The sequence below is a fragment of the Tupaia chinensis genome, unplaced genomic scaffold, assembly GCF_000334495.1.
Source record: "Tupaia chinensis unplaced genomic scaffold, TupChi_1.0 Scaffold000341_1, whole genome shotgun sequence".
NCBI lineage: Eukaryota > Metazoa > Chordata > Mammalia > Scandentia > Tupaiidae > Tupaia > Tupaia belangeri.
Window position 1 is genome coordinate 3,470,440 of NW_006159835.1, and position 25,553 is coordinate 3,495,992.

The following is a 25,553-nucleotide window of genomic DNA, read 5'->3' on the forward strand; positions in this document are numbered from 1 at the left end:
TTCACTCTCCCCCCCACACCCACCGGGGGTGTGTGTTGACCATGCTGCTGACCCTTGTCCATTCTCCTTTCATGATTTTGTAGAAACATGCCCACACACTTGGTGTGATTTTTAAACTGCCAGGGCCAGGACTCAAACTGTGTTCAGGCATACAGGAATCCAGGGCCTTCACCTCCATGCCACCTGCTAGCCCCTGTTAAATATAATCTTAGTAAACATCATTGTACATAATTTTTCAGCCCAACCCTGATCAGTTTAAGATAAATTAGTTTCTTTCTTTTTTTTTTTTTTTAAGAAGTTTTTGCTATAGGGTGCGTGTGCTTTCCAGACAGAGACAGAAAACGAGAAATCGCCCAAGAGGGGATGGTCACGCCGCAATCCCTTCTCCATTCTCCTCTTGGGATCTTGGGCATGCACGCACATGCGCCCGGCACGAGTTTTAAGCCACGGGGTCCAGGATGCAAACCACGGTCAACTACATGGGAGTCCAGTGACATAGCCATTATGCTAACTGCTGGTTCCCAGATAAATTAGTTTCTTAGGAATATAAGGGTAAATTACTGGATCAGAGGCATGTTAAATGTTGGTAGATACTGTCAGATTGCCTTCCAAAAAGATTATACTGTTCTATACCCTTTCAAACTGGATGAGTGTGCTTTCAGACAAGTTAAAGATTGTTTAGTGTGCCTTACAGAGGTTTTGTTTTTAAAGGTTTTTGTTTTGTTTTGTTTTTGCCAAACAGTGCATGCAGACATGAGAGAGAGAGAGAGAGAGAGAAAGGGAAAGTGAGAAATCACCCCTTAGGTAATAGCCACACTACGCTCCTTTCTCCTTCACTCTCTTGGGATTTTGGACATGCATGCACATTCACCTGGTGTGATTTTCAAACCACCAGTTCCTGGACTCAAACCATGGAATCAGCCATATTGGAATCTAGCACCTTAATCATGGCACCATCTGCTGGCCCCTCTAAATGGTTTTTCAAAGTATGTATGACACACTTTGACAATCAAATCAAGGTCATTACTATATATGTTATTTTGCAATTTAAATCTTAAGTGCGGAAGGTCAGTTGTGGAACTCTGAAGTATATACTTCTGAGGAATTTCAGAGCATAGTTTACAACTACTTTACTAAGATTTAATATGTTTTTATAAGAATTATCTTGAATTTATTATTTTTTTTTGCAGAGATTGTTGCTATAGGGCATGTGCATTCACTGGAGAGACAGAGAGAGAACAGGAAATCATCCCCAGGGAAATGGCCGTGCCACAATCCCTTCTCCATTCTACTGTCATGCAAACACACATGCCTGGTATGAATTTCATGCCACTGGGTCCAGGTTTGAATCACGGTTGGCCATGTGGGAGGGAGTCCAGCACCTTAACCACTATGCCACCCACTGGCCCCTCACCCTGATTTTTAAGGAGAGGTTAAATAGTTTGTATTTAGGAAGGCAACAGTGTAGACCCACTATAGAAAGATAACTTTTAAGGATTAAGATAATACCTGAAGACTGATTAACTTCATTTAGGGATACCACCATTCAATGATATGCAATTACAAAATAATTTGTTCATTGAATTTTTATGAAATTAGTCTTTTAGAAATTGTTTACTTTTTATATTGTTATTGTAACCTAATTTAAATTTTTTTCTTTAATTAGGATATATCAACACAAGAAAGTAACATATTAGGGGCATTCTGTGATATGAACGTAAGTTTTTTATATTTTGTCATTCTACGGTTTACGGGGATTTTTGTTCATTTTTTTTGTTTGTGTATGTCTTCTGAGTTTTTTTTTTCTGTCTGATCAGTATCTTTCCAGTACAGCTAATAAAGTGAAAATTATTTACAAGTTTTAAAATAATTTATTTTCTTTACTTTTGCAGGATGTAGAAGTGCCATTGCATTTGCTTCGTTATGTATGTTTGTTTTGTGGGAAGAATGGCCTTTCTCTCATGAAGGATTGCTTTGAATATGGGACTCCTGAAACTTTGCCATTTCTTATAGCACATGCATTTATTACAGTTGTGTCTAATGTAAGTATTGTTTGGAATCGGTCTTAATCTTAGAAGCTATGTCTAGCAATTTAGTAGCCAAATTTTATGTACTAAGAAGACAAGTTTTGGGGGCCAGCAGGTAATGCAGCAATTGAGGGGCTATACTCCCACATATTGACTGAAGTTCAAACCCATTCTTGATGTCTTTAAACTCAACCCTGGGCACGTGTGTGTGTGTGTGTGTGTGTGTGTGTGTGTGTGTATGCCCAAAATCCTGAGAGGAGGATGGAGAAAAGATTGTGGTGTGACCATTCGCTTTGAGGGGTGATTTCTTGCTTTCTGTCTCTCTGTCTCTTGCAGGTTCATAAAATGAGGATTATTTTAAAATGAGAACATGTGCCTTACAGCAAAAATCTCTCTTAAAAAAAAAGAGGTTTTTCAATAATGTTCATATTTAGTAAAATCTTATGGGCTGTATTTTGTAAAAAAATAAAAAAATTTTGGGGGGGAGATGTTTTTGCTAAAGGGTGCATGCGTTCGCCAGAAAGACAGAGACAGAGAGAGAGAAAGCGAGAAATCATCCCCAAGGGGGATGGCCACGCTGCAGTCCTTTCTCCTCCATTCTCCTCTCAGGATCTTGGGCACGCACACACATGTGCCTGGCGTGAGTTTCAGCCACTGGGTCCAGGACTCGAACCACGGTCGACTACATGGGAGTCCAGCGACATAGCCATTATGCTGACTGCTGGTGCCTGTATTTTGTAAAAATTAAGTACAAATTAGAAAAGTGAAAGCTATTTATAAAAATTAGCAAGAATTTCACATCATTATCAACTTCCTAAATAGATTCACAGCCTTGTTGAAATAAAATAATTCCCAGTCAGGCACAAAGAACCGCGTCTCTTTGGACATACCCATCAAATTCATGCTTTCTCTGCCCACTAGCCACCTTGGCAGTTCCATTGGGGATTAGGGGAAGTGGAGTCCCCTTGGAGAAGGAGTTACCAGCTCTTAGGTGTTACACTCACCTGAGTAAGGGCCAGGGCTCTTAATTTAGCAAACGGTGGTTTTGTCTGTGGACCTAACCTGTAAAGGCCTTTTTTTTTTTTTTTGAGAGGTTTTTGCTGTAGGGCGCATGCGCTCACCAGACAGACAGAGAGAGACATAGAGACAGAAAGTGAGAAATCACCCCCCCAGGGGGGATGGTCACGCTGCAATCCCTTCTCCTCCATTCTCCTCTCGGGATCTTGGGCAGGCATGCACACGCGCCCGGCGTGAGTTTTAAGCCACCAGGTCCTGGACTCCAACTGCGGTCGACTATGTGGGAGTCCAGTGACATAGCCATTACGCTAACTGCTGGTTTCAGAAAAGGCCATTATTTACTGATTGTATTTCATGCATAGTGTGTGCTACTTGAAGAGATAAAACGACTTTCCAACCTTTCATTGAAATCTAAGCTTTTGGTTGCTTATTTTTTCCTTGCCCTTTCTCCTCCCCTTCACCTTTTTCTTGCTTTGTGATAATTCAGTAGGCACATCTGTCAGTAGGACAAATACCTCTTCTGACTATAGCCTCTTAATAGTTGCATATAATGAAAAGTGTAAACCTTTAAAAATAAAATGTGTGTGTATCTTGGGAAAAAATTGAATACAGAAACCTTTTTAAGGTGTTTATAATTAAATTAGAATTTGAATAATATTTGTGAATTTTTAAGGTTAAAATAGGTAAGTATAACTATAACTTTTTTTTTTTAAGAGATTTTTGCTATAGGGTACAAGCACACACTGGAGAGACAGAGACACACAGTAAGCAAGGAATCACCCCCAGCGAGGATGGCCATGCCGCAGTCCCTTCTTCATTCTCGTGTTGGGGTTTTGGGCATATATGCACATGCACCTAGTGTGAGTTTCAAGCTGCTGGGTCTGGGACTCAAATCTCCGTTGACTATGTGGGAATATATCAAGCATAACCATTCCACCATCTGCTGGTCCCAACCATTACTTGTTTTATCTAACATATAAGATAGGTGACTATCTTAGCACAGAACTTTTATGTTGATTTTTAATTTTACTTGTCTAAGATTTTGTGCTGTGAAATTTTTGTCGTCTTAGGGTTTTTTGTTACTTAAACGATGATTAACTCCTACTGTAATGTACCTTCTTCTGTATTACAATGAGGTTGTATCATTTCTTTTTTTTTTTTTTTGGAGAGGTTTTTGCTATAGTGTGCATGCACTTGACAGAGAGACAGAAAGTGAGAAATCACCCCCAAGGGGGGATGGCCACACTGTAATCCCTTCTCCATTCTCATCTCAGGATTTTGGGCACGCATGCACACATTCCCAGCATGAGCTTAAGCCACGAGGTCCGGGACTTGAACCGTGGTCGACGAGTCCAATGATAGCCGTTATGTCAACTGCTGGTCCCTGTACCATTTCTTGTCTTTGTAAAGAAATTAATTATTTTTTCTGTCATGAATATCAGTTTCTGTGAGGCACAGTAAATTTTGAAGCAAAAGTAAGTACTTTTTATTGCTTCTGTATTAAAAATCAATTTTACTTAATCTGTTCATTATGTTGTCGGAAAAGTCATATAGCCAAATTGAATATAACTTTACAGAAGCCTAAATTGTTATGTAACTGAATTAATTTAAGTAATAACTAATGTGAAATATTTAGATGTATATAAAGTAAAAATATTGGCTAAGAAAGGATTTAACCAAATATTTTATTGCAGAAGTTTAATGTTAATCTCTTTATAGTAGGTTGTACACCAGAAGAAAGAACATTGGGTATGACCCAAATTTATTGACTCTCTTGATCTGCATATTCTTGTGTTTGAAATAAGTGATTTGTATCAAGGTCAAAAAAATGACCAAACTTTCCAGAGTTTAATGGTTTCTGATAGTTTGGAAATATTATGTGAAATGATGGTATAGCATGTTAGTTAGTAATGTAGGCTTAGGATTCACAGTTGCATTTGAATCCTGAATCTAAGCCTCAACTTTTAATCTGTAAAATGAGAATTGTTGTACAGTTTAAAATGAGAACATAGGGCCAGCTGGTGGCATATTGGTTAAGGCAGCTGGATTCCACAGGGCTGACCGTTTAATTTGAGTCCTAGACCCAGCAGTCACGCTGGGCATGTGTGTGTATATGCCCAAAGTCCCAAGAGGAGAATGGAAGAGAAGGGATTTCAGTGTGGTCATCTCCCATGGGGTTGATTCCTCACTTTCTTTTTCTGCTTATCTCTGTCTCTCTCTGGCATGAGCTCATGCTGTATAGTAAACTTAAAAAAGAAAATAAAAGAAAACATGTGACAACTTAAACTATTAAGACATAGAGATGAAAACTTGTAGGCATTATAGTAATGCATTGAGGACCTAGTAATAATTTCTGAACTCTCTGTTCCTAAGATTGCTTTTACAGATACACTAACAAGGACTGCTTGATACCAGAAATGAGGCTATGATACTTCCACTCGATAGGAGAGGCCAATAGTTATGTGAAATCATTTTACCACTTTATTAGAACTTGCTTTTTGATGCACAGAACAGTTTTTCTGCATTTATAGGGAAGCAGGGAAGTTTTTTTTCCTAATCATGAGGGTTTTTTTTTTTTTAAAGAATTACTTATGTTTAATTTTTAATTTATTCATCTATTTATTTTTTTATTTGACCAGAGAGAAAGAGAGAGAGAGACAGAGAAAGCTGGAAAGCAAGCCAGTACTCAGCTATGTGGGAGTGTCTGAGCACCTTAACCACCTCACCACCTGCTAGTCCCTTGGTTGGTTTGTTTGTTTTTTAATTGATTAGATTTTTAGCCTGTAGTTAGGGGGGGCTGTTAGAATCACATTCACACTAAGAACAGAGATAAAAGCAAATGTAAAAAGCCCAAAATTTAAGGAGAGAAAAAAAGACATATGGGTAGGATTAATAGCATAAGGAATTTAGTTGCTATAATGTTTGCATCTGTAGTAGAGTTACAGAATGTTTATTTTAGAAAGATATAGTCTTGGGTTTGAATTGTAGCTTCGTTGTTTTGGGTGTGTAGTTTTGGCTTTATTACTTTAATAAATTTCACTTTTTCCATTTATCAGAAAGGGCTATTAAAAACTCTGTAAATGGGAACCAGCCCATGGCATAATGGCTGTGTTGCGGGTCTCCCATGTAGTTGACCACAGTTCAAGTTCCAGACCTGGTGGCTTAAACTCATGCTGGGTGCATGTGTGTGTGTGTCCAAGATCCCGAGAGGAGAATCAAGGAGAAGGGATTACAGTGTGGCCATCCTCCCAAGGGGTGGGGGGTGATTTCTTGCTTTCTTTCTTTCTCTCTGTTTTTTTCGCAAGTGCACATGCCCTATAGTGGAAACTTCTCAAAAAATCAGACAAACAAAAAAACAAAACAACTCTGTGAATGCTCTTGCTGTTAAATTTTTTCCTTCTAATGCTGACATTTTTCTTCACCTGTTATTTTTTATTCAAATTTATTCATGTGTCTTTGTTTATCTCAATACACAAGGTACCTGTTTTTATTTTTATTCCCTTTAATTTATCTTGTATATAATAGAATCTTCTAATCCTCTTTTAAAATTTGAAAAATAACATTGATAAAGTACACAAAATGACACTATATGGTGCAATGATATATCAGTGAGAATATCGGTATAATTACTACTCAGACCAAGACATCAAACATTGTCAGCTCCTCAAAAGTCTTCACTATTATCCCTCCAGATCACTATCTCATCGTTTTTCCCTTCAAAAGTATGCTCATTTCATACTTTTATGCTCATTATGTATATATTTTCTTTATAGTTTGATCACCTAAGATTATGTCTCTAAACATTATGATTCGTCGGTTTTGATTAACCATGCAAATAGAAACACATAATCTGCACTTTCATGGCTGACTCATTATTTTCTCTCTTCCACAGCTCCTTTCTTGAGAGAGAGAGAGAGAGAGAGAGAGAAAGTGAGAGAGAGAGAAAGTGAGCGACAGACAGAAAGCGTGTAAGATCTGGCTTCTTGTCCTCTGCACTTAACTGTTGTGCTATGTACTTGGCCCAAGAATCTTTCCGAAAACATTAGGGGGGAAATGGTTATATGCCATTGTCCCATGTAGTCCTTAGGGATTGATTCCAGCGCCCCTACTGATTCCAAAGCCTGTAGTTTCCCAAAAGTTCCTTGTATAAAATGGCATACTATTTGTAAATATCCTATGCATATCCTCCCATATATGTTGAATTTCCTTTTCATTATACGTAATGTAATGTAGATGTAATAATGTAATAAGTAGTTATATTACATTGTTTAGGGAATAGCAAGATAAAAGTCCATACATGGTTAGTACAGGTGGATCCACTTTTTTCCCCAAATATTTTTAATCCAGATCTGATCATGTCCATAGATGCAGATCTCATAGATATAGAGGGTGAATTTTATATTTCTTATGTATATGTTTATTTGTGTGTAGGCATATTTATTTGTATTAACTTGCTTTATTTCATTTATTTATTTATTTTTATTTGACCAGAGAGAGAGAGAGAAAGAGAAAGCAAGAAAGCAAGCCGCCTGGTCTAGTAGGACTTGAACTGTAGTTGGCCATGTGGGGTTCCAGTGTCCTTAGCCACCACACACTTGCCAGCCCCTATTCGTATATACATTCTAAGCAGTTATGTCACTAAACTCATTAATTACTGAAAAGTTTATCTGAAAATTATTTAAAATTTTCTGTTAACAATCATATCATCAAGAGTTTTAATTCTTCCTTGCTAGTTTTATATCTTTTATATAGTTTCTTTTCTGATTTTTGGTTTAGCACTTTTAAGTGGAATTGAAGGCTTCCATGTCTTGATCCTGCTCTCAAAGGGAAGATATTTAATATTTCACCATTGTAGTATTTCTGTAGAATTTTACAAATACCATTTATTCTAGTAGAAGGAAACCATACATTCTGTATTCCCAAATTTATTAATTTGTATCTTTTGTCTGTTTCAAGGATTAATGTCAGAATTTCTTGTATAATGGTGTAGTTAGGACGTTTATTCTAAATTAAGATATTTTTCCTCATGCTATCTCTAAGAATTAAACTATTAATAATGTAATCATGGGACCAGCAGGTGGCGTGATGGTTAAGGTGCTGGACACTCCCACATGGCCGACCAGAGATTGAGTCCTGAATCTGGTGGCTTGCTTTCTCATTTCCTCTCTCTCACTCTCAACTTTTTTCTCTCTTTGGCCAAATTAAAAAATAAATGAATGAATAAATAAAATAAAATAAATAATTACTTAAAAATAATCACATTAGATTTAAAAATAGGTTATAATATGTAAAAAAAAACCAAGGAAACATTTATATTTTATCACTCAGGTGATAGGTACTTACATTAAGTTTATTTCATTAAATAGCTGCTAATTTTAATAAATGTGTGCTCATAAAATATGTTTGACTTAGGATATTGAAGTGGCTGGAAATCACAGATAATTTGCAAATTTTTAGAAGGAAGGATGAGGTGATTTATGGAAAACAGATGGCGTGGTGGTTAAGGTGCTCAATTCTACATAGCTAATTCTATGATTCAAGGCTAGGACCCACTGGCTTGAATAAAACAATGGGTGCATGTGTCGGTATGCTTAAAATCCTTAGAGGAGAATGGAAGAGAAGGAATTGCGGTGTGGCCATTTCCCCCACGAGAGGAGTGCTTTCCCAGTTTCCCTCTTTCTATGGTGAGTGCATGCCCTCTATAGCAAAAACTTAAAAAAAAAAAAAAAAAAAAAAAAAAAAAAAGAAAAGAAAAGAAGATGGTTTATTAAAAACTAATTTACTGTTCTGTGTGGAGTTGCTACCATACAAAGAGGTATAGAGAAATGTGTTACTTGGATAGATGGTTTTTTCTTTTCAGCAAAATGGCACTATTAATTCTCCAGAATGATTTCATGTATGTGTATGTATATTTTATATATATATATATAAAATTGGTTAAATTACTTACCTGATATATATATATGTAATTCTGTCATATTTTATCCTCTTCAAAGTTGAAAATGTATGTAGTTGTAGAGGCAACAAAATACTAAATGCTCTTTTTATTGATTATTCAATCGTTGAGCAAAAAAAAAAAAAAAAGCTAATTCTAATATTTCTGTCTTTCTACTTTAATGTCATTTTTGCATTTCTTAATAGATTAGAATATGGCTACATATCCCTGCTGTCATGCAGCACATTATACCTTTTAGGACCTATGTTATCAGGTAAGTTTATACAAATTTCTTCCCCGATGATCAGTGTCATACATTTAAGTAATTCGTAATGCAGAGTTACATTGTTTGAAAGTCCTTGTCATCATGTCCTCTGCAGGAAATTTTAGTCAACAGTTTGGTCTTTAGTTTTTTGTTTGTTTGTTTTTTTAAGAGATTTTTGCTATAGGGCGCATACATGCACCAGAGACAGACAGAAATCACCCCCAGGAGCAATGGCCACACCACAATCCCTTCTCCTCCATTCTTCTCTCAGGATTTTGGACACACACACACGCGTGCACGTGCGTGCACATGCACACACGCACCTGGTGTGAGTTTTAGACACTTGGTCCAGGACTCAGACCATAGTGGGCAACATAGGAGTCAAGCAAACAAACCATTATGCCATTTGCTGGTTCCGGTCTTTATTTTTGTGCACGTATGTGGACTTGTATTTATAATTGCTGTTTGGGAGTTTATCTTGGCCTTTTTTTCCTTAAGAACTATTTTATTTAACTTTATTTATTTATTTATTTTTAATTAGACCAGAGAGGGACAGAGTGAGAGCAAGAGGTAGAGTGAGAAAGCATACCAACAGGTCCGGGACTTGAACCACATTTGGCCATGTGGAAGTCCAGTGCTTTTAACCACCACGCCACCTGATGACCCCTTTTTGTAACATGAGTATATAAAAAGAATTAAAAGAGATTAATAATGGTTATTCTGTATTTATTCAGTTAACAAGTATGTGCTAAATATCTATTATGATCTCAGTACTGGGGATATAGCAGAGAAGAAGATAGATTTTAAAATCTTATTTATAGTCTCTTTACAACATGAATAAGCAAATTTTAATGTATATCTGAAAGTGATAAGTATTATAGGATAAATAGTAGGAAAGGTGCATTAAGCATTCTAGAAGATGAGTTACAGTTTTTATTTTGTTTTAAAGAATTATTTTATTTAACTTCATTTATTTATGTTTGACCAGAGAGGGACAGAGTGAGAGAGGGAGAGAAAGTGCAAAAGCAAGCCACCAGGTCTGGGGGCGGCCATGTGGGAGCCCAGCGTCCTTAACCACCACTCCGCCTCCCAGCCCTGCAAGTTACAAAGTTTTAAATGAAGTTATGGGGTGGTCTCATTGAGGAGGAGGTGATGTTTGAGGTTATTAAGTCTAACCTAAGAAAAACCAAAGAAGAAAAGGCTGTGTTGAAAAATTACATTTTTTGATATAATTTATGAGTTCTATTTTCTCACGTGAAGATTTGAGTGTCTTCTATTTTTCCTGCTACTGAATTACAGGAGAAATTATGAGAAAAATAATCAGGTTGTGATAAATGATTTGTAGGAACGTAATGTTACAAAGAGAATGTGAGGGCTTTCTAAAAGGTGACTTTGTAAGGACATGAAATAGTTAATCACATGATGATCAGAACAATCTATTTCAGATAGGAGGAACATATGGGCATAGGCTTTGAAGTTGGAAAGAGAATGACATGTAAGAAACTAGAAGCAAACTGGCATGGAGCATAATGGGAAGAGGATGTGTTTATGTTAGTGTTGGAGTGATATACAGGTGCCTGTTATTCAGACCTTACAAGCCACCATAAGGAGTTTATATTTCATTTTAGCTATAGGAATCTGTTGAAAGGTTTTCATCAGATGAGTCTGGTTTTTTTTGTTTTTGTTTTTGTTTTTTTTTTTTAAACTGTTTTTTGCCATAGGGTGCTTGCGCCTGCAGGAAAGAGACAGAGGGGAAATGAGAAATCACCCTATATGGGGTATGACCACGCTGCAGTCCATTCTCTTCTCAGGATTTTAGACATGCATGCACACATGCCTAGTGTGATTTTTCAAGTTGCTGGGTCCAGGACTCCAACTCTGGTTGGTCAAGTGACTTAACCACCATGTCATCTGCTGGCCCCAAGTCATGATTTTTTTTTTTTTAAGACAGGGTTTTTTGTGCTATAGGGTGCGTGCGCTTGCCAGAAAGACAGACAGAAAGTAAGAAATCACCCTCCAGAGGGGGTGGCCACGCCGCAATCCCTTCTCCTCCATTCTTTTCTCGGTATCTTGGGCACACACACACACGCACCCAGCGTGATTTAAGTGACCAGGTCTGGAACTCAAACTGCGGTCAATTACATGGGAGTCCAGCAGACTACATGGGAGTCCAGCTACGGGTCCCAAGTCATCATATCTTTTAAAAGATCACATTGAGGGACCAGCAGATGGCATAATGGTTATGTCCCTACACTCATGTAATCAACTGTCATTTGATTCCCCTACCTGGACGCTGGGTATATGTGTGTATGTGCATTTCCAAAGTCTAAGAGGAGAATAGAGGGGAATGGATTGCAGCATGGCCATCTCCTCTTGGGGGTGATTTCTCCCTTTCTGTCCAGCATGCGCATGTGCCGTATAGCAAAAATCTATGAAAAAATAAATAAAAAGATCACATTGGCCTTTAAGTGGTTGTAACTTATGGGAAGGGTGGGGAGGAGCGTAGAATAGAAGATAGGAGGCAAATTCTTACTAATCTCGGGTGGAGATTTTGAAAATTAAATGGAAATAAGAGAAAATACAATCAACAACACTTGTGATTATGGGATATAAAGAAAAGGGTAGCTTCATGGATGACATTAACTCTTCAGATTTCTCTTTTGCACTGGACATCATAACTAAGGTGTAAAAGATGGGGGAACTGAAAGACAAGACTTTGAGCTGCCTATGAGACAATATTTTAGTTCATTTTTTCCTTTATGACTGAGAAAGAGCTACAGAAAGAGACAGGCACCCCCAATAAGGTTTATTGTATTGCAAATCTCTTCTCTCCCTGTCTTCAGCCAGTCCCAGGTTACGAATCTATTCATAATGCCTGGCATGTTTAGGGAAGTCTTTGGACAAGAATCTTTTAATGTGGATTAGTTTCAAAGAGCATTGTATTACTGCATCCAGTCCAGCTTATAGGACAGTTAAGAAATGCTGGGAAATTAGAAGTGTGAGCCTATAGTTTAGAACAGTTTAATCAAGAGTTACCAGCATAGGCACCGGTAAATGGTATGGTGGTTAAGGTGCTGGACTACCACATAGCCAACCACAGTTCAAGTCCTGGATCTTACAATTTGAAAATCACTCCTAGTATGCGTGCATGCATGCCTAAAGTTCCAGGAGAGAGAATGGAGGAGAAGGGATTGTGGCATGGCCTTCCCTCCTGGGGAATGATTTCTTACTTCCCCTTTTACTATTTCTGTCTCTCCAGCGAGTGCACATGCTTTATGACTAAAGCATTAAAAAAAAAGTTACCAGCATCAAAACAATACTTAAAAACCGTGGGGGTGAATGAGATAATCTGTAGAGAGAATGTAGAAAGAGGATATGGCCCTATGATGGAGCCTGGTATCAGTTGCTTTTGCTATGTAGGAAAAAAACGTCCAAAACTTAATGGCATAAAACAATAGCCTTTTAAAAAAAAAGAATTATTTATTTAATTTGTAAAAGCGTACTTATCATTATTGTCATTTTTTCATTTGCTATAGGGCACATGTACTCACCAGAGGGGGGAGGGGATGAGATAGCACACAACTAGGTCTGGGACTTGAACCGCAGTCAGCCTTGTGGGAGTCTAGTGCCTTAATGACCATGCAGTCTACTGGCCCTACTATAGCAGTTTTTTATTTCTTGAAGTTCTCTGAATGACTTGGCATTTCTACTGGTTTAGGCTGACTTGGCTCTAACTAGGTGATCTAGGGTAGCTTCATTCATGCATTCCCTAATTGGCAGGCTGATTGGTTCTGAGGAGTAAGATACCCACATATTGCCGTTGGCTTGATGTCATTTGGGATAGCAGACATTTTTCTTCCATCCAGTAGGGTAGCATGAGTTGTTTCTTTTGATGGTGGAAGAGTTCCCAACAGGAGAAGGCAAGCTCAAAGGATTTTCAAGCTTCTGTTTATGTCAGTTCTGTTTATTTCCTGTTTGCCAAAGCAGGTAACATAACAAAGTTCAGAAATAGATGATGTCGGGAACCAGCAGTTAGCGTAATGGCTATGTCGCTGGACTCCCATGTAGTCGACCGCGGTTCGCATCCCGGACCCGGTGACTTAAAACTCACGCCGGGTGCGTGTGCGTGCGTGCCCAAGATCCCGAGAGGAGAATGGAGGAGAAGGGATTGCGGCATGACCATACCCCCGGGGGGTGATTTCTCACTTTCTGTCTCTATGTCTCTCTCTGTCTGTCTGGCGAGTGCATGTGGCCTATATTGAAAATCTCTCCCCCCCCCCAAAAAAAAAGAAAAGAAATAGATGATGTCTCTCCAAGGGAGGAGTAGCAAAGGAATTTGTGGCAATTTTGCAATCTATTATAGGCCCCAAGAAGCACTAATACTGAAAGGTTAGATAGCAGAGAAGGAACCACCTAAGGAGATGGAGATTAGGCAGAGCATAAAGGGAAAGCCAAAAGGTTTATGGTTTTGGGAATAAAAAAAGTACTATTTAAAATGTACACATGTTAAAAATTTTTGGTGTCAGAACCAGCAGTTTGCGTAATGGCTATGTCGCTGGACTCCCACGTAGTCGACCGCGGTTTGCGTCCCGGACCTGGTGGCTTAAAACTCACGCCGGGCGCATGTGTGTGCGTGCCCAAAATCCCGAGAGGAGAATGGAGGAGAAGGGATTGTGGCGTGGCCACCCCCGCCCCCCGGGGGAGTGATTTCTCGCTTTCTATCTCTGTCTCTCTCTGTCTGGTGAACACACGTGCCCTATAGCAAAAACCTCTCAAAAAATTTTTTTGTGTGTCTTGGGGAAAGAGATGTGCTGTGTATGTGGAGTCAGCTGTAATTTACTGAGACAGGGATTGTGTACACAGCAGGAAAAGGAATTAGAAAATGAGAGATGTTGCTCACCTGTAACTGTTCCCTGAGTCCATATGGGTAGGTTCCCAGTTCACATCTCAGTGTCTTCCTCTGCACACCAGTCTTGCACTTGAGTGCTTTGGTCTTAGCTGGCTAGGGATGTATTGCAGCATGGAGACCTGGGTGGGGTGCACACCTCTCTGTCCATACTCCCCATTGAAGAGATAAGTAAATTTTTTAAAGTTGAAGCAAAAAATAATAGAGAATGCTAAATCTTTATATTAGAGGTATGGGATCCTATGTTACTTAACTTGGCTCTTTGCAATTGCTGATTCAAGTTAGCAGGACACACTGCCATAGGTCACAGTTCTTTAAGCATCATTTAGAAATAGATTGGAAATGGGGGCCAGGAGATGGCGTAGCAGTTACGTCACTGGACTCCCACAGGGCCAATTGCAGCTCAAGTCCCGGACCTGGTGGTTTGAAGCTCACACTGGGCATGTGTGCATGCATGCCCAAGATCCCAGGAGGAGAATTGAGAATCCCATTTTTCTGGGGGGGTGATTTCTTGCTTTCTCTCTCTGCCTCTTCTCTCTCTCTGGTGAGTGTATGTGCCTTACGGCAAAATCCTCTTAAAAAAAAAAAAAAAGAAATAGGTTGGGAATATTAAGTCTAAGCATGCTAGGTTTTATCATACTAAACATTATAGAAATATGAGAATAAAGAATGTTGAACTATGAGTGATCTGTAGAGATATTTTATGCATTTTTGTGTATTTTCTGTTTCTGAATCATTTCAGGTATTTATGCAAACTCTCGGATCAGGAGTTAAGACAGAGTGCAGCTCGTAACATGGCTGACTTGATGTGGAGTACAGTGAAAGAACCATTGGATACAACATTATGCTTTGATAAAGAAAGCTTAGATCTTGCATTTAAGTACTTTATGTCACCTACTTTGACCATGAGGTTGGCTGGATTGAGTCAGATAACAGTAAGCTATGTTTGTGCTTTTAGTCATTTTTAAAATTTGTCTTCTAGATTTTCATCATCATCATAATATCTATTATTTATGGAACACTATGTTGGGCATTGTGCTAAGCATTTTACTTAGATTTTTTTGTCTGGTCTTTACAAATAATTTCTATATGTTTATTTTAAATAGAAGGAGACAGTGTTTTAAATTTATAAGGATTTATACCTTTTATCTGTTTTTAGGGTCTCATTCCTTCACCTTCACAGTAACTACTAGGTTTTTTACATTTCAGAAGTAATGTTTTAAGAGAAAAAAAGATTTGGAGGATATCATTAGCAAGTTACTTAATTTATTTTCCAGATGGAGATCACAGATTATTGAGTCAAAAGCCAGATTTTACTAACAGTAATGTCTTGTTTGTTTTACATAGTATTAAATACTGTTTTTGATAAAACTCTATATTCCTGGCTCTTTGGGGGTGGTGGTGGAAAGAAGACCTGGTATCCTTGGGTCCGTATTCTTGCATAATAAAAAAGTTTGTTACCAGCTGAGTAGATAAATAAATACATTTTTGAAGAGATAAATAAATTTTTAAAAGTTGAGGCAAAAAATAATAGAGAATGATAATATGTGTCCTTGAGAATGGATATGTTTTTTTTCCAGTTTGCTACAGTCCCAATTAGCTTTGGTCCTTTATATTTCTAGTTTGTTTTTGTGGTGTAGTTACACTGAGAACCTAAAGTAGCTAGATTTCACCCATATGCTGACTTTGTAAATACAGAAAGTACTACACTAGTTGACCCCTGGAAAATAAATCTTAAATGGGTCTATTCAGAGTGCCCTTTCTGAGACTTGTCTGTAACATACTACTTGACGCTTTGCATTAGATTTTTTTCTCCTTGTTCAATATAATGTGTGGAATGAATTTATTTAGTATTTTAATATGATAAAGGACATAGCCATACTATTTGGGAAGTATGTGTTGCTAACTATATTTCCTATGTTTTATCATTTTAATCTGGCTATTATGTTTTTTGTTTTTGTTTTTGTTTTTTTGTGTTTTTTTTTGAGAGCTTTTTGCTAGAGGGCACGTGTGCTTGCCAGAAAGACAGAGAGACTGAGAGACAGAAAGAGAAATCACCCCCCGGGGTAATGTCCACGCCTCAGTCCCTTCTCCTTGATTCTCCTCTCGGGATCTTGGGCAGGCACGCACATGCACCCAGCGTGAGTTTTAAGCCACCAGGTCTGAGACTCGAACAACTGCAGTCAATTACATGGGAGTCCAGAGACATAGCCATTATGCCAACTGCTGGTCCATCTGGCTACTGATTATGATCTACATACATCAAAGAATTAGTTTACATATTTCTGGACACTTTCTAACATACAGTATACAAGAATAATTATAGAGAAAAACTTAAATTTCTTTTCTTTATAGAATCAACTTCATACCTTCAATGATGTGTGCAATAATGAATCATTGGTATCAGACACAGAAACGTAAGTAAAAGCGTTGATTTCTACATTAGTATACCATTAATCTTTAGGTGTTTGTAAATGTAATGGCAGCTTTATTAGATTTGAAGTGCTTACTAGAAATTCCATGCCTAGTGACTTGAATTTGTCCTCAGTAATCTTTTACAACAGTATGTTGAAACTTTCTTAATAACTAGAAGGCATGTGTGCTCACCGGAGGGACGGGGGAAAAAACGTCCCCTCAGTGGGTCACAGTCATGTCTTAACCACTTTTCCTCTATTTCTCCATTCTGTTGGGATTTGGAGCACACACACAAATGTGCCTGGTGTGTTTCTCATGATCTCAGGGCCAGGATTTGAACTGCATGGTTGGCCATGTGGGATCCAGTTCCCTTAACCACCAGGCTATGGGGACACTATGAAACATTTCTGTTTTTATTTTAAAATTACATACTGGGACCAGGAGATGGTGTAATGGTTATGTCTCTGGACTCCCACATGGCTAACTTGTATCCAGTGGCTTCAAAACGCTGGGCACTTGTGCGTGTGTGCTCAAGATCTCAAGACCAGAACGGAAGAGAAGGGATTGTGGTGTGGCCATCTCCCCTGTGGGATGATTTCTCTCTGTCTCTCCAGTGAGCGCACGTGCCTTAAAGCTAAAAAGTCTCTCTCAAGGAAAAAAAAAAATGACATACCAACATAAGATTTCTTGTCACAAAATGTTAAAGGATACTCTTTACACAGGAAAATTTAGGAGTGAACAATATGGTTTTGATGATTTTCAGAAAGCACACTTAGTTTAGGCTGCTACAACAAAGTGCCATAGATTAGCTTATAAATAACAGAGGTTTATTTCTCATTTCTGGAGGCTAGGTGTGGGGGTCCAAGAACGAAGTCCAGCATGGTGAGAATACTTCAGGGTTGTAGACAGCCCTGTTTTTTTGTTTTTTTTTCTTCACATGGTGTTTTCTTAGGTCATTTATTTAAGAGCATTAATCTCATTTTTGAAGCTTCTATTATCATGACCTCATTATCTCCAGAGACCACCACCTCCATTATCTTCACATTGGGTGTTAGGATTTCAACATTTCAATTTTTGAGTGGACACCAACATTTAGTTCATATACGCACTATGCAGAATAAAGAAAAGACCTCATTCAACACATTTTATGGGGAAAACAAAGTTAATGATGCTATATATGAAAAGAATTAGTTTTTATGGCTTAGACTTTTCAAGTTCTCAGAAATATATATTCTATTTAATTTTTCATCCAGTATAAAATTCAGTTTTTAAAATCTTGGTTGAATAGGATGTCAGCTTGAACAGAGTTGGATAGCTTAAAGGTGTTCGAAATTTCAGGATGGCAAGTATGAATCATACTTTAGCTTTATTGTAACTTCATCTTAGTACTTCCTTGTGGCAGTTTAACCTAGCACTTGCTGAATTTGAGAACCAGAGATAGTCTCTTTACTCTTTCTTAAAGTTATCAAGCTCTTACCCATTGCTTCTTATGGTATAGTGTTTAGATTTTTCACCACACCAGTCACTCACCTCTGAAAATATTCTTTGGATTGATCCCCTCAAAACATGCTTCCCAGAATTGGTCAGAGCTTTATAAATTCTGAATTACACTGTTGAGTCTCTGGAGAAGTCATGACACATTTTTTGCATAGAAATATAGACCAAATAGAACTATTTCACACCATGAGGGTATTATATCGTCCGTATTTGATGTATATAAAGCTACAGCTTTGAATTTCTCTTTTGATTCCTCTGTACCGCCTAGCGCTTTTTTACCTGCATAAGACTACTTAAAGAGGATTTTATAATTGCCAATGCAGTATCCCTAGCCTCACAAAAAGAAAAAGTCCTAGAATTTTTATGGCAGTAGCAAAACACTTAATGAAAGGTCTTCAACAAGTTCATGGAAGATGGCTATTATGGGAAAGCTGAATGGATTTGAAAATTTTTTGCATCAAAATAAGCCTGCACTTTTTTTTTTTTTTCCCCTCTCTCCTTTTTAGTTTTTCCAACAGGGCACATGTACTCTCTAGAGAGAAATTGAGAAATCATCTCCCAGTAGGGAAGGCAATCCCTTCTCCATTCTCCTCTTAGGATTTTGGGCAAGCACACACATGTGCCTGGCTTTTTTTTTTTTTTTCTTCCCCAAGCCGCAGGGTTTTGGGTTCTAATTGTGCAGTCGGCCATGTGGGATCCAGTCTCATTAACCGCTCCACTTGCTGGACCCAAACCAGCAAGTACTTTAATTCTCTTTTTTCACATGACGTCTCCTCCTATATGCTAGGTTTTACGAAGTGGAAACGGGATAAGGGAGTAAGAAGGAATTCTATTTTAAGAAGTATAAGGAATATACATTCTATTTTTTTCTTCTTTTTTTTGGGAGAGGTTTTCGCTATAGGGCGCATGAGCTCGCCAGACAGACAGAGAGAGACAGAGAGACAGAAAGCGAGAAATCACCCTCTAGGGAGAATGGTCACCCCGCAATCCCTTCTCCTCCATTCTGCTCTCAGGATCTTGGGCATGCACTCACACACACCCGGTGTGAGTTTTAAGCCACCGGGCCCAGGACGTGAACCGCGGTCGATTACGTGGGAGTCCAGCGACATAGCCATTACGCTAACTGCTGGTTCCCAAGGAATATACATTCTAAAGGCATAGTTAAGCAGAAAGAGAGCAGAACTTTAATTTTTTTAAAGAGATTTTTAACCATAGGATGTGTGTACTTACTGGAGAGAAACAGAGATAGTGGGAGGGAAAGTGAGAAATCACCCCCAAGAGGTGATGGCCACGCTGCAATCCCTTCTTCTCCATTCTCTTGCTGGGATCATGGGCAGGCATGCACACGTGCCCCATGATTGATGCCTTCAGGTCGGAACCTCAAACCTTGGTTGACCCTGTGGGAATCTAGCGACATAACGACTGTGCCATCTGTTGGCCCCCAAGAGCAGGACTTTTGAGGACTAGCAATTGGGAAAGCTGGGTATTTGTAGTGTGTGAAAATTGGAAAAAGGAAGAAGTATGAGAAAGTATCATTGGGGTTGTGACTTGTGTCTGCGAAGTTTTACTAAGGTATAAATACTATATATGTCATAAAATGCATTTGTTTAAAATATATAATTCAGTGAATTGTAGTAAATTTACAGAGTTATGTAGTTCTTACCACGATTCTATTCAAGTCCTGAACCTGGCAGCTTAAACATGCTAAGATTTGGTTGCATTGGTGCCCAAAATCCAGAGAGGAGGATAGAGGAGAAGGAATTGCAGCATGGTCATTCTCCCTGAAGGGTGATTTCTCATCTTCCGTTCCTTCCTAATCTCTGGAGTGTGCACATGCCTTATAGCAAACTAAAAATAATAATAATAATAATAATAAAGAAAGAAAGAAAAGAAAGGAAAATGTGTATTGCAAAAAAACTGTATGTGAACTTCAAAAAACTTTTACACCAAAATAAACTTGTGTTAACTTGTTATATCTGAAATAGGATCTAGTTGAGGCACTAAGGAGAAGACATCAGTTCCAAAAGAAACTCTAGCAGGATTATATGAATTGTGCTAAAGTTGAAGTAAAAACAAACATCAAGTTTATGATGAAGTTTGGGTAAAATGGTGAAATTACTGATGCTTCACAAGTTTATGAGACATTGCCCCATAATAATAAATTTATGATTGAAGACTTGCAAGGAAGAGCTAGAGAGGGCTAACTGGAATCCACATGGCCTACTGCATGGTTCAAGTCCTGTGCTTGGTGGTTTGAAGGACATGCTGGGTGTGTACGCATGCTTGCCCAAAATCCAGAAAGGAGAGATGGAGGAGAGGTATTATAGCATGGCCATCTCCCATGAGGAGTGCTTTCTTACTTGTCCTTTCTCTGTATCCCTCTCTGGTGAGTCAGTGTACCTTCTAGAAAATGGGAAGAAAAAATAAAAAGCCAGAATGAAACAGCACTGAAGACAGTGCCTGCAGAGACAGACTACTTACATTAAATTGCAATGAAATAAATTCATCTTGTTCATACCCTAATTGAAGAAGACTGACACTTTACAGCAGAAAGAAATAATAACCAATATCAAGACATCATAGTTCAGCTTACACTCTTTAGCGACATAACGACTGTGCCATCTGTTGGCCCCCAAGAGCAGGACTTTTGAGGACTAGCAATTGGGAAAGCTGGGTATTTGTAGTGTGTGAAAATTGGAAAAAGGAAGAAGTATGAGAAAGTATCATTGGGGTTGTGACTTGTGTCTGCGAAGTTTTACTAAGGTATAAATACTATATATGTCATAAAATGCATTTGTTTAAAATATATAATTCAGTGAATTGTAGTAAATTTACAGAGTTATGTAGTTCTTACCACGATTCTATTCAAGTCCTGAACCTGGCAGCTTAAACATGCTAAGATTTGGTTGCATTGGTGCCCAAAATCCAGAGAGGAGGATAGAGGAGAAGGAATTGCAGCATGGTCATTCTCCCTGAAGGGTGATTTCTCATCTTCCGTTCCTTCCTAATCTCTGGAGTGTGCACATGCCTTATAGCAAACTAAAAATAATAATAATAATAATAATAAAGAAAGAAAGAAAAGAAAGGAAAATGTGTATTGCAAAAAAACTGTATGTGAACTTCAAAAAACTTTTACACCAAAATAAACTTGTGTTAACTTGTTATATCTGAAATAGGATCTAGTTGAGGCACTAAGGAGAAGACATCAGTTCCAAAAGAAACTCTAGCAGGATTATATGAATTGTGCTAAAGTTGAAGTAAAAACAAACATCAAGTTTATGATGAAGTTTGGGTAAAATGGTGAAATTACTGATGCTTCACAAGTTTATGAGACATTGCCCCATAATAATAAATTTATGATTGAAGACTTGCAAGGAAGAGCTAGAGAGGGCTAACTGGAATCCACATGGCCTACTGCATGGTTCAAGTCCTGTGCTTGGTGGTTTGAAGGACATGCTGGGTGTGTACGCATGCTTGCCCAAAATCCAGAAAGGAGAGATGGAGGAGAGGTATTATAGCATGGCCATCTCCCATGAGGAGTGCTTTCTTACTTGTCCTTTCTCTGTATCCCTCTCTGGTGAGTCAGTGTACCTTCTAGAAAATGGGAAGAAAAAATAAAAAGCCAGAATGAAACAGCACTGAAGACAGTGCCTGCAGAGACAGACTACTTACATTAAATTGCAATGAAATAAATTCATCTTGTTCATACCCTAATTGAAGAAGACTGACACTTTACAGCAGAAAGAAATAATAACCAATATCAAGACATCATAGTTCAGCTTACACTCTTCTGATTGAAAAATTAAATTTGAGCAAACTTTTTGCTCCGTGGGTGCCCAAACAGTTGCATCCAGATTACCTGTAGAAAAGAGTTTTGTTTTTTTTCTTTCAAGGTTTGTAGGTTTTTGCCCCATAGGGTGAGTACACTTGCTGGAGAAAGAGAGGGAAAATTAGGAATCACTCTGTAAGTGGGCTGGTCACACCGCAGTCCGTTCTCCTTCAATAATTGTCTCTTTGGATTTGGGGAACACATGCATACGCACCTGGTTTGATTTTTGTTTTGTTTTGTTTTGTTTTGTTTTTGGAGAGATTTTTTTTTGCTGCAGGGCGTATGCGCTCGCCAGACAGACAGAGACAGATAGAGAGACAGAAAGCGAGAAATCCCCTCCACGGGGGATGGCCATGCCACAATCCCTTCTCCTCCATTCTCCTCTTGGGATCTTGAACATGCACGCACACGCGTCCAGCGTGTTTTAAGCCACCGGGTCTGGGACTTGAACTGCTGTCAACTACATGGGAGTCCAGCGACATAGCCATTATGTTGATTACTGGTCCCGCACCTGGTGTGATTTTTTTAAACCACCGGATTTAGGACTCCAACTGCAGTCAGCCACGTGAGAGGCCAGTGTCTTAACCACTGTGCCACCTACTGGCCCCAAGAGAAGAGCTTTAAATGGAAATTTATACAAGTGAAATCAAGATCCTGAAGCATATTTTTTTAGGAATTATAACAGGATATTAACCACAGCATTACTATTGGGTTGTCAGAAAAGTCATGATGCATTTTCGCATAGAGAAACATAAGAAAATACATCATGACTTTTGTGATGACCCAGTAGTACAATCCGAAGACAGCAAATATCTGCAGGTGGCACAATGGTTAAGGACGCTGGGGTACTGCACTCTCACATGGCCGACCACGGTTCAAGTCCTGGACCTGGCGGTTTGCTTTCTCACTCCTCCCCCACCCCCACCCCCACACACACCTCGCTCACTCTGTCCCTCTCTGGTCAAATTAAAATAAATAAATAAATAATTAAATTAAATAATTCTTTTTTAAAAAAGAAGAAACAGGCACCCTTGTTTGGTCTTCCATATTTAACCTGTGCCCCTCCCTGTAGCCTTGCAGCTAGCTAGGTTCATGGACTTGGATGTGTCACCATATTTCAAAGTCAACCTGGGGTCCAAACTGTAGTTTTCCATGTGGGTTTCAGCACTTGCAGAGCAGTGTCCTACTAGCACCTGTCATTTGACTACAGACATTGGTTGTAGGTAAAAAGAATTTCATATGGTTTAAGTTTGCATTTCCCTAATTACTAATGATGTTGAATTTTTTTTTAGGTGTGGGTTGGCTTTTTTTTGTGGGTTTTTTTTTTTTTTTTTTTTGCACCTTTCTTTGTCATCTTTGGTAAATTACTTTTTCATGACTTTGCCCAGGTTTTAATTAGTTGGTTGTCATGTTTTATGGCCAAACTTGTGGTTAATACTGTAGAATGTTCTGTGTGTACCTTAGAAAACTGTATTCTACTGCTGTTTTGTGTGTTATGCAGATGTCTGTTAGGTCTAATTGGTTTGTAATGTTGTTTCTCTTCTATATTCTTACTGATTTTCTCTCTAATTTCTTATTAAAATTACGTGTTGAAATCTCCAGCTATAGTTTTTCTTTATTATTTGTGTATTCTGTATTTGTGAATTCATCTATTTGCTGCAGTTTATTTGTCCTGAAATCAGTGCTTATGGTTCTTTCACAGTCATTTGTGGACACAAAACAGTGAGACTTGAATCTTTCAGTATGTATGTTCTCAGCTGGATGGTAACAAGATTACAGTCTGCCATCTTATTTTAGGGCATCTATAGAAATAACTGTAGAATGAGGACTGTTCAGGTTTGGGGCAGTTATAGAATGTAAATCAGAGTATCTTTAAGGATTATAGCTTCAAAATGACTACCCAGAAATAGGTAAAATATGTCATCAGTAGTTTTACCTTTTCAGGCCCATATATCTAATTCTTAGTGTTTTTAAGCAAGTTTGTAGAATATGTTTTTATGATAACATATATTTCTTCATTGAATAAAGTATTCAATCCTTAACAGTTTTTTTGTATATAATTAATACAGATGAAAAAGTTGGAGATCTTTTACTATATATTTAGAAGTCTATTTTCTTCCACTACCCACTTTTATCACTTCCTTTTTTATTCATTAGAATTATTAGTATCAGGTAGGAGACCTTTGGTTTGGCTGGGATATAATTAATCCTTGTTTGTTCACCCTTTTGGTAACATACTTTCCTGATTTTATTTCACTGTAGGAAGTATACTGGGAAACCTTTCCTGAATGGTTCAGTCCCTACAATAGAAATTAAGAAGTGGGAAGGCCAAGTCCTTGAGTGGGACAGTATATCACTAACTTGGTGTCACACTTGTCATTCTCGTCTGTGTACTGGTGTTAGCTGTTATTTTCACTTTTCAGTTATTTCTTGCTTGTTTTTTAAGTCAGGATTTAGCATCTGTTGTATTTACTTTTGGTCTTTGACTTACTGTATTCTGAACAATTTTATATTGTCCATTCTTCATAACTTTTATGAGAAGAAAGTTTTTTATCTGAGTCTGTCATTTAGACCTGAGGGAAAATGTTACTTTTTTTTTTTTAATGTATTATTTTTATCATTTGATTCTAGGTCTATTGCAAAAGAACTTGCAGACTGGCTTATTAGCAACAATGTGGTGGAACATATATTTGGACCAAATTTACATATTGAGGTTTGTGAATAAGTATATGACTTTTCTCTTTCTTGAGGGAGAAGAATATTTTTTAAAAATTAACTGTATCAAGTTTTTCTTTTCAGATTATCAAACAGTGCCAAGTGATTTTGAATTTTTTGGCAGCAGAAGGACGACTGAGTACTCAGCATATTGACTGCATTTGGGCTGCAGCACAGGTAATATTAATATCTCACATTTAATGAGTGTTTCTTTATTACATGTTCTAAGTGCCCTATGTCCTGTGAGGTAAGTTGTACTATCCCCCTTTTATCGCTAAGGAGACCAAGACATGGCAAAGCTGAGAGTGGAACCTCTGCAGTCTGGTTTCAGAGTCCATGTCCTGCTATGTTACTGATAGAATGGAAGGAAATTGTTGTCAGTCACTTGGAGCTTCTTGAGGAAACTATTTTGTTTAATAAAGAGACATCGTCTTTCTATTATTTATACAATCCACCCTTCTATCTTGAATGATGCATTGGTAGGTTTCTTCTTTATTGCACTGTTTTTTTCTTTTTGGTTTAAATTTCTTGAATAGACATACATCAATGTGATTCAAAATCCAAAAAGTAAATTTAATAGGATATATAACACATGTTTTCATCTTGCCCCAGGCTTCTTTTTTTTTTTTTTTTTTTAAGTTTTTACTATGTAGCACTTGTGCTTACTAAAGAGGGTGGTGAGAAATCATGTTCCCCAACTCAGGGGATGGGGTTGGGAGGAGATGACCACACCCTAATCCCTTTTCTTCACTCTCCTCTTGGAATTTGGGGTATGCATGCACATGCATCTGATTTGCTTTTCAAGTTACTGGGTCTGGGACTCAAACTGCTCAGGTGGTCATGTGGGATCTAGCACCTTAACCTCTCTGCCACCTGCTTGCCCACATGCAGGCAGTTCTTAATACCTCAGGTACATCAGAGATATTCTTCCTTTTTTTTTTTTTTTT

The 25,553-nt window shown here is 38.1% G+C and overlaps 1 protein-coding gene across 4 annotated transcripts in view; it reads left to right on the forward strand.

Annotated features, from left to right (window-relative positions):
* The window catches only part of USP34 (ubiquitin specific peptidase 34), a 246,799-nt gene that overhangs the window by 26,323 nt on the left and 194,923 nt on the right, over positions 1 to 25,553 (forward strand). For all 4 annotated transcript variants that reach the window (XM_014589224.2, XM_027773341.1, XM_027773342.1 and 1 more), the window contains exons 3-9: positions 1,667 to 1,717; positions 1,893 to 2,042; positions 9,186 to 9,253; positions 14,893 to 15,085; positions 16,506 to 16,567; positions 24,523 to 24,604; positions 24,691 to 24,783. In XM_014589224.2, the coding sequence (XP_014444710.2) occupies positions 1,667 to 1,717; positions 1,893 to 2,042; positions 9,186 to 9,253; positions 14,893 to 15,085; positions 16,506 to 16,567; positions 24,523 to 24,604; positions 24,691 to 24,783 (699 nt within the window). The remainder of the gene's footprint in view (positions 1 to 1,666; positions 1,718 to 1,892; positions 2,043 to 9,185; positions 9,254 to 14,892; positions 15,086 to 16,505; positions 16,568 to 24,522; positions 24,605 to 24,690; positions 24,784 to 25,553) is intronic.